General features: G+C 36.9%; 1 protein-coding gene across 1 annotated transcript; it reads left to right on the top strand.

Annotated features, from left to right (window-relative positions):
- Window positions 1-425: 425 nt before the first annotated feature.
- LOC117621726 lies at window positions 426-3,239 on the top strand. The gene is made up of 4 exons (XM_034352277.1): window positions 426-2,055; window positions 2,142-2,272; window positions 2,340-2,415; window positions 2,722-3,239. Exons 1-4 carry the CDS (start codon window positions 426-428, stop codon window positions 3,237-3,239), a joined length of 2,355 nt encoding a protein of 784 aa, XP_034208168.1.
- The last annotated feature ends 15,570 nt before the right edge of the window (window positions 3,240-18,809 follow it).

Raw genomic sequence — 18,809 nt, 5'->3', positions numbered from 1 at the left:
TTTACTTTCTACGTCGGTCGATTCATAAAGTTTACAAACTTATATATATGTTATTGTAATTTATACAACAACAAAAAATTTGTGTGAACTGGTGCATGTGATATGAGAACCAAATAATACTTGCATGTTAATTCTTTGAAGTAATTAAGTAATGTTGTATAATTATTCTCTAGGATAATTTTAATATGTTTAATGTTATTTATTATTTTATTACTGAATTGGATTATTATTCATTATTAGGTTTTATTATTCAATATTATTTTCGTAATTACTTAAATTCCTACAATCATTTTCCTTGCTTCCTATTTAATTCTTTGTAGAATAACTTTATTATTTAGGTTCTCTTATATAACCGTCACTATTATATTTTTTGGCCAAAAATAATTACATAATTTCTATGACAAATAAATATAGGTACGTTTAAGATGTCTAGTGGAGTTGTTAAACGTGATCCAGCTTGGGAACATGGAGACCCAATAGACGGAAACAAAAATGGCTCAATTTGCAAATATTGTGGTCGGGTAATGAAGAGTGGTGGAGTGACACGACTTAAGTATCATCTTAGTGGATTAGATCCAGGAAATAATGTCCAACGATGCGATAGTGTTCCCCCAGAAGTGAAGGCATTCATCACCACATTGTTAAAAAATAAACAACACCAGGAAAAGAAAACACATGGAATAGAAAATATTCGAGCTGGACTACGAGGAGAAGTCATTGGCCAAGCAGTTGACAGTGATGATGATGACGATGAGGATGAATATGATGATGACATGGGACCTGAAGAGCGACGCAATTTTAAACAAGCATTACGTGCCTCCAAACAGTCAGCATGGGAAAGAGAACACCTCCACAAACTTCCTAATAGAGCACAAGTTTTCGGGACAAGTGGTGGTGCACAGATGAGACGGGGAGCAAGTGTTAGGGAATCACAACCAACACCACCAATGGCCCCAAGTTTATATAAATCATCCAAAGCACGCCAAAAGAGTGTTTGGAGTTATTTCGCTGGAGGTAATGTGAAGGAGGGAATGGGGCGTCTAATTAGCAAATTCTTTATCTATGACAATGTCCCTACTGAGAAGGCATCATCACATCATTTCAAAAATATGGTATTGGGATGTCAACAGGCCAGTGTTGGAGTACAACCTCCTACTCCCTATGAGGTAAGAAACAAATATTTGGAAATGGAGTATAAAGACATTAGCGAGTATGTCAACAAGTTGAGGTCAAAGTGGGAAACTAATGGTTGCACAATCATGTGTGACGGATGGACTGGCCCGACCAGATTGTCTATCATAAACTTCATGGTATACTCAAAGGGAAAGACAATTTTTTTGAAGTCTGTTGATGCTTCAGACCATATAAAGAACTACAAGTATATTTACAAACTATTGAGGGATGTGATCATGGAGGTGGGAGAGCATAATGTTGTCCAAGTCGTGACCGACAACGGTTCTGCATTTGTCAAAGCCGGAAAAAAGTTAATGAAGCATCATAATGTATTTTGGACATCATGTGCAGCACATTGTATTGATCTCATGTTTGAGGCAATGGGGAAGAGAGAGAATATTTCCAATGTCATAAAAAGAGCTAGAACGATCACAAATTATATTTACAATCACGGTTGGTTGTTGGCAAAGATGCGTGAATTTTGCAAAGGAGAAATTATTCGTCCAGCTACCACTCGATTCGCCACAAATTATATTGCATTAGACAGCCTACTTAAAAAGAAATCAGGGTTAAAGCAACTATTCACTAGCGAAGATTGGGCCAACCACAATTTCAGCCGCTCAAATGCAGGTCGTATGGTGGAAAGTATAGTGCTTGATCATTCTTTTTGGACTCAATCAGAACATGTGTGCCAAGTGTTTGAACCTCTTTACAAAGTTTTACGGATCGTTGACACAGAGGTGTATCCTACTATGGGGGCAATATATGAGTTAATGCGTGTAGTGAAGGAGGAATTGGAAAAAAAACATGGTGCAAGGTGGGTCATAAAGATAATTGATGACCGATGGTATAAAACATTATATCACGATTTGCATGCAGCAGGTATAAATTATGTCATAATTTGCAATTCATTTCTTTAGTTGAATAAGTATTATTTTTCTTATTATAGTATATGTTTCTTTGACCAGCATATTATTTGAATCCTCGATACCAATACAGACCCGGTGTTGGAGATGATGGTACCCTTATACGTGCTGTACACAAAGTATATTCTAAATTAGACCCTGCATCACCAGCAGTTGGCCAATTTGGAAATGAGGTACACAATTACTTAAATTATAATAATTACATTGTTGGATTACACTAACACGATTTATTGAATTCAGCTAACATGGTTTAAAGATGCAAGAAGAACTTTTGGAGAACCAACATCAGTTGCTGCTCGAACAAAAATGTCTCCTAGTGAGTGTAAACATATTTCACTATCAGTTTATAATAGAATTTGTTGGAGTTATTAGACTTATCAAATTATTTTTCATTACAGCTGAATGGTGGATCATGTATGGGACTGATGCACCAACTGTGAGAAAGTTAGCAATCAAAGTATTATCACAAACAACTACCTCGTCTACTTGTGAAAGAAATTGGAGTACATTTGCACTCATTCACACAAAGCAAAGAAATAGGTTGGCTCATAGTAGGTTGGAAAAATTAGTTTATTGCTACTACAACATGAAGCTTCAAATTTGAGATAAGGAGCATAAATAGATCATGTCGACCGTGGTGACCCACTAGATGTGTTTGATATTGCTGCTGAAGATGATGATACAGAAGGTAACCAACTTTATCAATGGATAAGACCTCTTCATTTAGATGATGATGAAGGCAACCCAGCTCTAAGAGTTGCTGAAGAAGCACGTAATGAAGGGATAAATGTAGAAAGAGTATTAGAGGAGGAGGTGGGATCTAGCAGCGCTGACTCTTTGGAAGAACTTTTGCGCCCAAGACCAAGAAATAAAGGAATTCCTCCTTCTTCCAATCCTACTCAACCACAAGATCCTGCTGATACTAATGATAGCTCTAGTACAAGATCAAGAGACTCGCCTACCACTGGAGGTGGGAATGATGAAGGATATAGTGGAGCTGGAGGTAGTGGTGGATATGGAAACTATGTTGGACCGTCTCCCGAATTTATGAGCCCCTTCACTGGTGAGGCAAACTTCACGCATGCAACACAAGATGAGGACCATGGGAGTAGGGGGCAGGACCAGGACTTGGTGCCATAGGGAAGGACTATACTCGTAGAGAAAGAGGCAAGGCGATTTTGTCAAGTCAAGAAGATGATTCGTTATCTATAACTTCAGACTCTGTTGGAGTGGGAAGTAGTAACTATGATTATACTCATAACCAACCATTTCCCTACCCTTCATATCCCATTCCTTTTGGGAAGGAATCGAGCAGCTCATGGAAAGAATCTGAGACTCAATCTTCAAATGATTTTGCTCATGGACAGCGTCAACCAATCTCGGATCCATATGGGTGGCATGTTAACAATTACATGCAAAATTATTTTGGGGATTTATCATTCGATGACTACTCTTCACAATACACTTACTCTACACATAGAGATGATGAAGATAGTGAAAGTTTTGAACCTCATAGGAACTCTATGTGGTACTAAGTCACTTATGTATCTTACCATGCAATGTATAAAATGTAAAATATTGTAGTAAATCATTATATATAAATGATTGTGGTGTGTTTAATCTTCTTTCATTAATTACTACATATTTTCTACACTCACAGTGTTTGTCAGCTCGCTATATAATCAACTTAAATTAGTTAAATCCATCATGCAATGCATTTCCTTCCAATTTTTTGTGATAAACTAATAGATAATTGACTAAATAAGCATCCTCCAAAGTTTCAATAAAAATTTCCAAGTTTTTCTTACAATTTCTGTGGTTTTTATTCAATTTTTATCGATATCGATAATATCCCGATATTTCCATCGAAATTTCCGTGTTTTTGGACTATCGATATTTCCGATATCACCGATATTTTAGACCTTGGTCTTGACAATTTCAAGTTTCTTTATCTTTTTAGTAAGTTTCGAAAATTATCAAATTGTAATTATTTTCTGCCAAATAAAATATTTTTTTCCTTCTTTTTTTTCCCACTTTTTGAACTCTAATTTTGAGTCCTAAAAACAAGGCAAAATTAATGATTGGTTTGCCAATGTTCACCTAATTTGACATGGCAAAATTGAATGAGAAGTTTCGCTCCTTTTATTTTTATTTTGACTAGTCTCTCCTCATGCACTTCCGATCGTGCCAGCGACCATTTTTTTATCACGCGCGGTACGCGAGACTTACAAAGATATATATATATATATATATACAATTGTATTTTGCTAGATGCCCATTTCAACAATTTCTTGATTTTAATTGTGCGTATTAAATATAAAACAGGAAAAAGAAATTGTTGAGATGGTTATCTAGCAAAATACAATTGCAAAAATAAAATAAAAACCTTTGTAAGTTGAGTGATTAAAAAAGGCCTCCTGCATGCACAGGAAGGGTAGTCTATTAAAATTCGGGTAGAAGCTAAGGCAATTCATTTTCAATAGCATAATGAAATTCAGAAACATTGTAGCGAATGATGAAAATATTTTAGTTCTAAAGAGCTTTTTACAAGGTCTCCTCTAAACTGTATATAATGCGCAAGGCTCGGTAATTATTTACTTTTTATTTTGCAATTTTATTTGTGGCAAAATTATTTTTTTTCTTTTTAAAGTTTTTAAGAGGCCTTTGCAACATATTCTCTAGGCTCTGTCATTTTATGCTGAACATTGTATGTTGTTATTATTGTGTATAAGCCAATACAATTTTAAGTGTTCAAATTAAGTGCTAGTATTCTTTAAGTTACCAACATTGATGAGCAATGATAAAAAAAACATGCACTAATTTTTTATTTTTTTATTTTTTTGTGCATGCTATGAATCTATGATTCATTATAATTCAGAAATTCCAACAAAAACAATATTGAATCGGACATATTCATCCTCAGGAAACCACTACTGCTAATGCATGACTAATATTAGAATTCTTCAACTAGTTCTTAGTGGTGGATTCAGGAATCTTACATCAAAGAGTCATAGTGTAAAACTTCCAAAAAAATTGAGGATGAAAAAAACATTGAAAATGAAATGATAGCACTGTCATTCATGTCAAAAATAATATTACAAGCTACAATTGTCCACAACGAGGTTTTATATTTTAAAAACGTAGCATTATTGCTTCATTTTCAATACAAGAGAGAACATCTCTCTCAATGTAAACCAACAAGCTATCATTCAACCATCGATCTTCCATTTTGTTTCGAAATGGACCCTTAATAATAATCATGACGGAAAATGCCATCTCCACTGAAGCTATTGCAACCGGTAAAACTAAAGCCAATGTAATATGCAAGTACACATAATTGAATGCTAGATGCATCCTTGTCTCCATCTTTTTTTTTTTTTTTTTTTTGCAAAATCACTAATCCCTTGAGAGTGACAAAAATCACTACTTGAACGCACATGATGAATATAAAGCTCAGGTTGATCTTGAAGTGCCAAAAGTGTTCAAGAATATAAGTCCCACATCAGAAACTTGACTAAATAAAATACAAGATATAATGAATGGTTCTCCTACAAGTCACCCTATTTTAGGAGGTGGATAGGGAGAATGGTTGGAGTTGTATTTTTCAAATAACTCCCTTAAATTTGTCTAATGAGGTAATTTAGGGAGCCCATTGTAGATGCTCTTATATTCAAAACCATAATATATAAAAACCCAATTCAAAACTAGCAGAAACACCAATCAGCACCCTTAATCAATATCCAAAACTAATTTAAACATAATACCTAAAATTGCAAGCATACACAAAATGGCGCAAATGATATTTACCCATCGAGTGACGAGAGGAGACAGCGTCGGGGGAAATCTCATGGAGAGTGGAGGGATTGGTGGTGGTTATGTGGAAGCAAAAGGTGCTTCAATCAAATAATAGAGATGGAGAAGATGATTGATGAGGAGGAGAGAGAGAGATGAGAGGGAATCAAAATTTTGCGAGAGAGGAAATGTGAGCTCGAAAAAGAGAGTTGATCGAATGGAAAAGAAAGAAGAGACGACTCCGATATTTCTATGGGTTGTGATGTAGTGTAGCCAATTCTAGTGTAATGTAGAACTGGCTATATTAAAGAATAACATATCACTACGTGTTTACTATAACCAATCATATCTTGACATGTGTACATTATAAAGAGAAGAAATATATATAAATATATGTCGGTTCGGTTTGGTAACGGATGCTTTGGAATGTTCGGGTATGGCAACCGCCTCCAATATGAATCGGGTCGGTCCCAAAAACCGAACTTATTGAACCCTTTTTTTCTTCCTCTGTTTTGGTGGCCGCAACCCAAAGGGAAACGTCTTAAACCCTATCAGTTAGAAACAACAACATAAAACCCAAACAAGTGTACAGAACTCAGCCATTTCTATTAGTTTTTAGAAATGGTCATGCTTCACTCTCTATGGTCCTCCACTCGCAACTATTTCTCTTCGTCATCTCCATCCATCGCCTCCAAATCGTACCTACTGACCCCACGAGCCTATGCACTCCCATGTACCTTCTCGGCAGCCATTGTGGCTTCTCATGCTGCTTAGCATCGCACTAAACCCAAACCGGCTCCGGAATGTGGCAATAATACCTCAAGTTGACCACGGAAAAAATAAGTATTCAGGTTTGACTTAACGGGTTGGGTTGAAAACGAGTGGACTCTTTAGCCACCCATTAAGTTAACGAGTCAATATCTTTCGTGAATCACCCGTCAACCCGTTAAGGGCAAATATATTTTTATAAATTTTTAAACCTTTCTTTTTTCTTTTTCTTTTTTCTCTCTCTCTCTCTCTCTCTCTCTCTCTCTCTCTCTCTCTCTCTCTCTCTCTCTCTCTCTCCCCCATACTTTGTTCTTCGTTTCCTCACAGACAGACAATCCCAAATAATTTTACTTGCAATATAAAGAGCCAAGGGTTGTGTATGCATACATGTGGTCTGATTTCCTACAACAACCAAACACCCTACCAAACCCTTATAAATGGAAAAGAGGAAGGAAAAAAATTGAAATCAAACGTAAAAATTAAACACTTGAAAATACAAAATTTAAATCTAAAAACCCAATTGCTATGAAATCAACAAGAATTCTATAGTGAGGGCATTCTGTATGGCCTTTAGGTGGGGCCATATCTCTTAACCGTTGGATCAAATTGGTTAGATTGATCCAACGGTTAAGAGATATGACCTTACCTAAGAGCCACATATAAGGAGAAAAACTTCCCTGGCACGAGGATGCCAGGGTAAGGATTCCAACTAAGTATCCCCAACCAATCAGTTATCAACAGCTGTCACCACACTTTGAAAGAATCATTTTTTGGCCACGTCTACTCCATCCTCCGCGAGTTCATCATTGCAACTCAAAACCCCTCTTCTTCTCTCTCATCTCTCACCGGCTCTTTCTCTCTTTGTTTCTCATCTCACTCTCTCTTCTCCTGCAATTGAAATCCTCTCTCCTCTCTCTATCTCTCTCATCTCACTTGCTCTATATCTCTTCGCATCAGAAATTCTAGAGGTTGGCCTTCATATATGACATCAGCCACATGAAATTTGGACATTGGCAAGGTTGTCACCTACATTGTTGCCGGAGTGGAGAGAGACATTCGATGAGGAGAGATGTTGACGACGATGAAGGAAGGACAAAGGGAAGATGGAGGGTGGCAGTGTAAACGTTGCCACCGAGGCCAGCTGCTGTAGTGGGGGAGCAAGTCAAGAGAGAACGAACGTCGATACCGAAGCTAGTGGTTGTGGTGGGGGGGTAGATTGGGAGAGAAAGGACTTAATGTTGGTCTAACCAATTTTATTTTTTTTTTAAAGAGTGATTTCCAGCTGTCAAGAAATTACTGGCTGGGGATACCTAGTTGGAATGCTTACCCTGGCATCCCCGTGCTAGGGAAGTTTTTCTCAAATATAAGGCCCTGACTCATCAAATCAAACAGAGGCTATTTGAATACAATGAAATTGAAGAGCAATTAGATAGGGCAGGCGTTGAAAGGGGGTTAACGTAGAGTGGGGGAAGAAGGCCTTTTTTTTTGGGGTGTAAAACTCAAATCTCTTAATAGCATACATACCTGTCTCAAACTTAAATGAAGAGCAATAGCAAACACAACAAAAGAGCCAATTATTTGCAAGACCAAAGAACAACAGATCGAATGATATGGAAGTATTTGATTGATTCTTGAGTGGTCTTGGAAATTGGGAGAGGGACTGTGCATCGCAATGTTTGATATATATATATATATATATATTCATATATCATCCTTGCAAAAAATAGATGAACACGGTGCTTCAAAAATGTACTAAAATTGTGTCCTAGAAATCAATGAACACGGTGCTTCAAGAAGGTACTAAAATTTCAATAATTCAATTGAGTGGTCAAATGATATCATATTCAAGTAATTTTTTTGTAGAGATGATCTTTGAATGAGTATCTACAAAATAGACTATTTGGATTATTGAAATACAATACGGAGTGGGCCCTACAAGAGTGTCCTTCAAATAAGCTTATTTGGGGGATCACTCAACTAAAACTCCCTGTATATATAGTACCTTCTTGAAGAATCGTATTTATTGATTTTGTAGGACACAATTGGATATCAAAATGGTTTCCGATTTGTCTAATTTTTTACAAGGATGATCTATGAATGTAGACTTAAAAAATAGATGGTTTGGATCGTTGAAAAAAATTCGTAGAGGACCATAAAGAGTGTCCCTCAAATAAAATTATTTGAGAGATCCCTCAATAGAAGGACACTGTAATAGCAATTTAAAACCCTAGCAGACTTCTAAAAAATAGATAACTTGAGCCCCAAGTTATTGATTCTAAACAAACAATTGTGAATTTGGGTGAGGAATATCTCCTAAGTAAGTTCTTTTCTTGCCTCAAACTGGTGAGGACTTTACAATTTTTTACAGTACAAAACTGGTAGTTCTGGCCAGAATAGATAAAAAGAAGACAAACTATTTAAGCAAAACTGCCTATTACAAGACTCAAAAGAGAAATGCCAACTCTGAAAAAGACAACAGGACGTTGGACTTCGATTTCTGTCTAGACAGCTGCCTCCGAACTGGGCTGGACTGGATATGTCTATGCTGGATTGGATCGTCAACACCTTCAACTGATAAGTTTCAGCTGGAAATCAATACCAACGTTTGAGTTTGATAAGGCTTCAATCTATTTTGAGCCATGGAAGGCTTGTTGAACGAGCAGAATTGAGGCCTTTTTAGTCTGAAGAGGACAGAAATGGTTGGATTGATGGTCACTGAGCTGGAGCTGCGCTATGGTACATGTTCTGCTTGACCAAGGCTTTCTATAAATTTGTTGAGGTTTTCATATTTGTAAAAACCCGGACTTCGCTTGACTTGGCTTGTTCTGAACCAAATTTGGAACGAGAGAAGTCTCGCTTTGTAAAACTATTTCTCTGAACCGAAATGAACTCAGAGATTTGAATTCTAGCTGATTTGTTTCTTGTGGGTCAAAGAACTTTGGTTGCTTCAGTGTCTGAAAACTTTTGAGATCAATTGATCTTTTTGAGTTTGTCAGTTGTGACTTTAAGAGTTTTTGTCTTGATTGATTTTTTTGGCTGTCCTTTGATCTGTTCACTCCTCTCATATTTATAGGAAATGCTGGAGTGGGGGTTTTAATCTTTAAATAATGGGCAGCATATCTTTCAAAAGATCTTTCTTTTAAATGCCCCAAAAAAGGGAAGTTATTTTTTTGGCAGAGAAGAACCATCAATAGTCAGTTCCCATGGTGGTCTTTTCCTTGCTTTTTTTGAAAGAAAACCTATTCTTCTTGTTCTCTGTTTGTTCCTTGTAAAAACACAATCTGCTATGATGGTCAGTTTGCTTTTCCTGGTGAGTAACCTCTTTACTCCCTACTTATCTCCTGAAAACGTAGTATGCTTATCTCTTGGAAATGCTACCTGCTTTGGTGCTGAGTTTCTCTGTATATAAAAAAAGGGATTTGATCTTCTTTCCCTAGCTGCAGAAAAAATGGAGAAATCCTCCTGTAAGACTTGCCTTCATTAACTCCCTATCACCTCCTATGTGATAGTTGAAAATTTTGACTTTTTCCAAGGTCAGAAAGTCACGTGGGATTCCTTAAGAGAAACCTATTTTTAGAAAGATCTGCTAACTTGCTTTTTCCTTGGGTAGAGAGATTTTTCTAAAAATGGCCAATAATGGTTCTTTTTGTTATAAAATAACCTGAGATATGTGCGGATATTTTGAGTTGTACGTAAAGTAGATGAGACACAGCATTTAACGAGGTTCGGCTATGCCTACGTCCTCGGAGAGCAGTTTTTTCACTATAAAATGATATGGCTACAACTTTAGTGTTTACAACATATGTGGCTCACTGAAGTTTCTCTCTAGGAAAATTTCTCTCTGCTTTCTCTTCTCTTTTTCTTCTTCTTCTTCTTTCCGTTTCTCTTCTTATTTATAGGCTGAGAAAATCACTATTCATCACTATTCACCCGTGACAGACAAACTCTATCAAAGCCGCCAAATGAACAGTAATGAATAGTAGATCACTATTCACCCGTGACAGACAAACCCTATCAAGCCGCCAAATGAACAGTAATGAATAGTAATGAACAGTAATGAATAGTAGTGGGCTCCACTTTTACAACACTCCCCCTTGGAGACCACATGTCCCTAGATTGGTTGCTTCATTCAAACCTTGCTTGAAAAAAAAACCAGTGGGAAAATCTATGCGAAGGAAAAAGAGTACAACGTGCATATGTCCTATGTTAGAGGACTCTTGAATGCTCCCCCTGATTTTGCATGCTCCAACTTGATTGCTTGCAGAGTTGTCGTAATCCGATGCCATGCATTAACTTTTGGAAAGTATATTTCGGCAATGATTTAGTGAAGAGATCTGCCAGGTTATCACTTGAGCGCTGTTGTCTGACTTTGATTTCTTGACTCTTCTGGATCTCATGTGTATAGAAAAACTTTGGTGATATGTGTTTGGTCCTGTCACCTTTGATATATCCTCCTGTGATCTGAGCAATACAAGCTGCATTGTCCTCATTCAAAATTGTTGGAGTGTCTGTTGTTGAGGGTAGGGCACATGTGCTTCGGATGTGATGGATTACCGACCTTAACCAAACGCATTCACGACTGGCTTCATGGAGGGCAAGTATTTCTGAGTGATTGGAAGATGTGGCCACTAATGTTTGTTTTGTTGACCGCCATGAGATCGCAGTTCCTCCACATGTAAATACATATCCAGTCTGTGATCGTCCTTGATGTGGATCAGAGAGATATCCTGCATCAGCATAACCAATAATACTCTGGGCGTTGGTCGATTCACTGGAATAGAATAACCCCATGTCTGTTGTCCCACGAAGGTATCGTAGAACATGTTTGATGCCGGTCCAGTGTCGCCATGTTGGAGCAGAACTGTACCTTGCTAACAGATTGACTGAGAATGATATGTCTGGTCTGGTACATTGTGCTAGGTACAATAAAGCACCTATGGCACTAAGATATGGTACTTCTGGACCAAGGACCATTTCATCATCCCCTTTTGGACGATATGGGTCTTTCTTAGTGTCAAGCGATCGAACGACCATTGGAGTGCTAAGTGGATGGGCTTTATCCATGCCAAACCGTTTCAATACTTTCTCAGTATAAGCAATAATCTCGTTGGCATAATGCTCGATCTTTCAGTCGAGACAAATATTTCTGAAACTCTTGAGAAGCTTTAATGTGTTTGCAAACATATTAATGTACTCACTGAGGCAATTTAGGCATATTAGTATTGAGTACGGATTTTATGCTTTAGGCATATGTCATTCAGGGACTTGCTTCATGCAATTTCAATCCTTTCAAGGATTTTGTTTAAAGGGATTAAACTTTATGACACATTATATAGCTTTAACCCAGCTATTTATACATCTTTAGGGAATCACTTCAGGTGATATGCTCTGTGCATTTAATAACCCTTAAAGATAACATGTTGGTCTCCGTAAATGTGCAATAAGGGGGGGCACAATTGAATTTGAAAATATGGAGAAAACCCAACATTCCTTGTTTCTGCCAGAAACATTGTGTCATACAAAGTAGGTATATTCCCTTTTATTCCGAACACCCAAGTATAACTTTCAGTATTAACAAATTTTGGGGTTCGTACTGTGGGTTTGTTCTTTCACGTTCATTCTCATCTATAATGGAATTGCCTCATTCCATTTTGGCCAATAATATTGTCGACATTTAATAATTGAACGTGGTTCCAATCAACACAGCCCATTGATGATTTGAGTAGCTACTCCAAAATCAAAATTTGTCATTCATCAATTCATGATCCCACCATTCTCATGTGCATGCGCATGCATCAATTATAAGCATTTCTTTGCTTTTGGGTACCCAAGCCACTGCAGGGGGCTTTTATTATGTGAGAATGTGGATTATAACCTCCAATGGAGCGTTATGTTATAGTAGGGCGTGGATAATCTCCATTTAGGGAGTTGGAACATTTAGAACCATATATCTGTCATGCTGCAGGCATGCTACAGATTAATATATATACATGTCAATTAATTTCTGGGACTTTAACCCATACAATTTGCAACGCATTAGGCGTGCACAATATCAATATTGACATGTCAAGGGATTGTCCTTTCGGGACTTCAATCCACATCATTTGCTACGCAACAGGCGTGCATCATATTGATCACTGCTATACCCATATTTTGTTCTTATGGGACTTTAATTTGTGCAGTGTATTATCAATGTATCCAACTTGCAATTTGTAAAATTTGCATTAATAATTCATGGATACATACAAGCCATTCTTTTGGAACGGACTTATCTCCCCATTTGGTTACCTTTCAAGATAAAATATCAAATAAGTATATAAGCATAAAATAACACAAGTATTGCTTACATCCTTAGGTGGGAGAAACTTTTCTCAAGTATCATTCAAGCTTGTATCGGCCCAGTAAATGTAGTGCTTGATGATCTAGTTATATCCTGCAAGAGCAAAATCACAATTCTTTTCTCTGTCAAAAACAAATAACTCTCAGAGTTAGGATCACTTCATGGATTCTTTCTTCAGATGTTCATTCTAAAGAAATAAAATCTCTTATGAACAGAGAGCTGCAAAAGAGAAAAAATGCAAAAAAAAATTGTGATATTGATTGCAAGATAAGGTAAGCAATCAGGGAAGGAAGCTGGTGGGAGCAGACAAGCAGCTCATCAATCAAGGAAGGAAGCTGGTGGGAGCAGAAAACAAGCTCTCAATTCTCCTAGTCTAGAAGGACCTCAGGAGATTAGAGCACAAGGCCGCCTTCACAATTCCCTGATCTTGCAGAAACATGATCAGGGATAGTCTTGCTTCCTGAATGGATGATCAGAGATAGTCTTGCTTCTCAGGCATATTAAGTGCTTAATGATAAGAAAAACAAGTAGATATAGCATCATTTTGTATGGGAAAACTGGATGTCTTCTACAAAGAAAATTTCGTTAGTAACACATTTATACACAAATACAATGAATAGGTAGAACCGGTGAATTTCAAATTAACCATAGGAAAATTGCGAGATTCTCGGGATACTTTTGAAAAAGTAGCTCCGTGAAATCCGTAAAGCAAGATCGGCTTTGAAAATAATACTTGAAAAGCGCCGAAAGTGCCGACAGGCATTATCAGAGGCCACGTGAAGTTTTGGACTCTTGCGAAAGAAAAAGATAATGTGGGGATTCGAGAAGATATTGGAATCCTGAAAAGTTGCCACATTTTCGTCTATAGATATTGCCTTTGCAAAACTTGATTGAGCAACTGCGTTTCAACTCAACTTTGTTTCAACTCAACTTCCTTCATTTTCTGAAACTTTAGTTTTGTAAGACTTTCTTTGAAACCTTCTTAAAATGGCTTCCTCTTCTTCCTGCCCAAATAATTTCAATTTAAATGATGCTCCCACAACAACCAGTGACGCCAAAGTTTGGCGTCCATCCTTTGTATCCCAAAATCGTCATCTCACAGTTAATGATTCTGTGATGATGAATGATGCTACTGCTGTCACAGTAGCTAGGAATTTCATTATTCCAATGGATGAAATGTTGTTGACAGGGAGGTCTGAGGAAGAGGCTATTGAGGACTCAATGGCTTTTAGCATTCAGAGTGCTGCTTCTGTTTCTAACATGGCTGATCGTTTGCGTGTTAGAGCAAACGAGGTTCAGAAGCTGACAACTGAAAATTATTCTCTTCAAAGAATGCTTCATGAGTCTCAAAAGGAGGTTGAGAAACTCAAAGGAGAGAATAATTCCTTGTTGAAACTGGTGAGTTCGTACTCTGTTGATACACAGAGAAAGCTAGACATGCTGCAGGTCTCAAATGAAAAAATTTTGGGAGACCATGAGAGGCTCATGGCTAGGCTTAAGAAGCGCCGTCCTCTTCCTTCAGAGGCTTCCAGAACATAATGTAATTTTATAGATTTTACAGGGCCTGCACTTTCATTGCAGGTGTAAAAATCTATCTGTTGTATGTTCCTTTCCTTTTATAATAATAATTGCGCACATTCTTAAACTTGCATATGTGGTTTTTACGTCTTTTCAAAATGACGGTCTGGAACCTTGTGCCTTATAGGTTCAAATAACCACATCAAATCTCTCATATTTCCATGCATGTGAGCCCAGAACTTTTGGTCTGGGTTAAACCCAAACTCATAATTTATTCGCCATTTTCAAATGGACATGAAATATGAATTGAATAAAAGCTACGATAATATCTCAATATAGTAGTGAAGAACATTAACTACTATATACCCACAACTTCAAGTTTTAGGATCTCTCATATATTTGGATCCATGGGCTTCCGGCCCAGATGTAACAAAATATGTGGGGAGCCTCAATTCATCATTTGATTTTTTTATACTGATATTATCCATTTCACGGTGTATTCTTAACAACCGGATTCACAAAATATATTTCTTCCTTGAGGTGTCGATTATAACAAAATCGAACTTTATTAAATTCATCATTCTCTTATGCCAAGAAAATTTGTGGTGTACCACAATTTGCAATAATACCTCAAAGGTTGTCCATTTAACTCTTGGAACTTTAGGTTCTCCACACTTGTTAGATTTTGAACTTCAGGCCAAAATCACATATTCTCATGGTATGGACATTTTTACAATTTTCTATACATATTTCGGGACTTCAAGCCCTTACATAATTGTCCATATTTTGAGGAACTTCTGGCATCTCATTTAATTGTTTATCCATGAGTTTAAGGAACTGCAGGTTCCATTTTGTATATAGTGACGGTTTCCCCAAAATGGTTAATATTTATGCATACGTCACTATTCATGTGAATAGTACTATTCATCAATCATGAATACATATCTATTCATATGTGCAGTACATTTGCCAGTACAGTTATTATTCATGTGTACGGCACTTTTAACCAATACGGTACTGTTACATCATTAAGAAAACCCAGGTCCTTATTCACATGTCAGGGATCAAGGACCCTTAAGTCCGATCACATGTTTACAAATATAGTACCGGAGAGACTGCCAGCTCTCATATCAATATCATCATCAAGGATCTTCAAGTCCTGATGTAAATGTATGATGAGGATCAAGGAACTTCTGGTCATGATCTGTATACTGTAAAAACTCATCATACAGCACAATTAATCCATAAAATAAATTTACCGTTTAAATAAATTACTTGTATGGACGTTAATCCCGCACCATACTTTAAATGTGCGGTAAAGTAAACGTGCGGTAAAGTAAACGTGCTTGTATGGGCACTAATTCTGCTCCATACATTTAAATAACAGTAAAGGCGTGGACGATAAACCCGCACCACCCTTTAAAGTAGGTTAATTTGCTGTAAAGTAAATTCACAAATTAAATTGCTGTATGGACGTTAATGCCGCACCATACTTTAAATGACAGTAAAGGCGTGGACGATAATTCCACACCACCCTTTAAAGTAGGTTAATTTGCTGTAAAGTAAATTCACAAATTAAATTGCTGTATGGACGTTAATGCCGCACCATACTTTAAATGACAGTAAAGGAGACAGAGGAATAACCACATAGTGTTGAGTTGAAAAATTTCAGAAATAAAAGGAGAGACTATCGTGCTGATAACGTGTTATAAAATAACCTGAGATATGTGCGGATATTTTGAGTTGTAAGTAAAGTAGATGAGACACAGCATTTAACGAGGTTCGGCTATGCCTACGTCCTCGGAGAGCAGCAGCGGTAACATTTCACTATAAAATGATATGGCTACAACTTTAGTGTTTACAACATATGTGGCTCACTGAAGTTTCTCTCTAGGAAAATTTCTCTCTGCTTTCTCTTCTCTCTTTTCTTTCTTTTTCTTCTTCTTTCTTTCTTTCCGTTTCTCTTCTTATTTATAGGCTGAGAAAATCACTATTCATCACTATTCATCACTATTCACCCGTGACAGACAAACCCTATCAGCCGTCAAATGAACAGTAATGAATAGTAGATCACTATTCACCCGTGACAGACAAACCCTATCAGCCGCCAAATGAACAGTAATGAATAGTAATGAACAGTAATGAATAGTAGTGGGCTCCACTTTTACAACACTTTTATGTTTTTAGACTAGGGCTATATTCACAATCTATTAAAAAGGCCTGGGCTTAATTTAGCTTCTTGGTTTGATTTCTAATTCCCCTAGAAAAAAAGCCCAAAATGTTTCGTTCATGGGCTTTTGACCAAAAAATGGGCTGGCGTGCATAATTTTGGACCAAACAGGGTCGTTTCATGTTATTCGCGCATTGTAATGGGTCGTGTTCGTATCAGGTATTTTTCATCCATTAACTTAACAGGTCGTGTCGTGTCAACCCGTTAATGACACGAACACTACATTACAAACATGACGTGTTTCCTAGGTCTACTTAATCTCTATCAGTCAGAAACAACAACGTAAAACCCAAACAAATGTACATAACTCGGCCATTTTTTTCAGTCTATGTTGCACAGATACGGGTATGCCGATACAATAAATCTCCAAAAACTAGGATACAATTACAGATACAGCACCGATACAGCGATTAAAATAACATATATTTTAGAAAATAAGGTATATTGGTGATTTGCCCCTTGAACTTGTACCTAACTTTCGGTTTACCCCTATCTTCTTTTTTTTATTATAGAAAATTAAGGATATGAACTTCTTTTTTTCACCAATTTCCCCCCTCTGTCTAAATCCACAACATTTCATCTAATTTGCTGTTAAAAATGAGGGCAAAATGGTCATTATGTACATTAAAAATAAATAAATAAACAGAATTGAAATACTCTCTCTTTTTGCAGGCCCACGTGGGGATGGGGGTCGTCATTTGACAGTGGTTTGGGAGATGGCGAGTGAGTGGCCGGCGAGGCTGGGATTGGTGGGTAGGGACTGAAGTTTGGGCTTGGGGCTAGTGCAGGGGGGATAAGAAATCGAAGGGGGTTTCTGGGTTTGTGAGGGAGAGGAGAAAAACCAGCAGGGGTTTCTAGGTTTTTGGGTTTGTGGTTGTTGGCTGGGGTTTTTGGGTTTTTGGAGGAGGGGTGGTCATGGGAGAATTGTGGGGAGAAAGAAACCAGAAGGGGTTCCTCTTTTTCTTCAAATTTTTTCCAATAAAATAATTTTTTATGCAGATTTAACTGAAAATTGAATGAAATGTTGAGGATTTAGATGGTAGGGGGAAATTGGAGGAAAAAAAAAAGTTCATATCCTTAATTTTCTGTATATAAAAAAAAAATTGCTGCTAAACGAACCCTAAAATTAACTGAGTACACCATAATATTTTAATTAAAATGTAAAATTAACTAAGTACACCCTATTTAACTATCAAAAATACTACTGATACACCCTAATACAATCTATCACACAACACCCTAATTCCAATCCTAAATCGAGTTTCTCTTTTTACATGAATTCGTTCCCTCTTTTTAGATTTTGGGTTTGCATCAAAATCTTTAATTTCATGAGCTACAATGGGAGTAGATTTGCTAACTCCTTCAATTCAAAGCTTCATCATCTTTCTCTTTTCAATGGTGTTTTAGTGCACATGCACACAAGAAACAAACTGAGTTATAAGGAAATCAAAGTGTGCATAATTTTAATTTCCAATAAGACAATAAAATAAGATTTTATTTGTTTATTTTTATCTATGTTGCTATTTGCCTTTCTTGGAGATCTGTGCATTGAAGTTTCTCTTTCATAATTCTCCTATTTCTCAGCTATGCATACTCTCTCATAACCCATTATAGGTTTGCCTTCACTTTAACTCACAGGACAAACCATTATGTTCAATATTCATGGTTGTGTTATCCTTTTTCAAATCAATGATTTTCATCAAGATTGGTGGGCAAAGACACAGGGTCAAACTCAAAGGATTCTTTCAGAACACCATCTCATTCATCATCAGTCATCTTGAATGACGGAATTCAATGAGAAAATCTGTATAGCTCATTGGGTGGTACTTGAAACAAGATCCTTGTACTAAAACAAACTGACAAATCCTTTTACTGGAACCAAGCAATACGAAAACATCTCTAAGTTTGCTTAGGGTTGAATATGGTGAGTATGATGTACTTATTAAACTTGTATTTGTTTCACAATTCAATATTTCCTTTTTGGTCATTTTATATTAGGGTAAATTAGTAATTTAATAAATAGTTTGGTAGTACGGTGTACTCAGTTAATTTTAGGGTTCTT

Source organism: Prunus dulcis, chromosome 3 (assembly GCF_902201215.1).
Source record: "Prunus dulcis chromosome 3, ALMONDv2, whole genome shotgun sequence".
In the NCBI taxonomy this organism is placed as follows: Eukaryota; Viridiplantae; Streptophyta; class Magnoliopsida; order Rosales; family Rosaceae; genus Prunus; species Prunus dulcis.
This window is presented reverse-complemented; position numbering and strand designations above follow the sequence as displayed.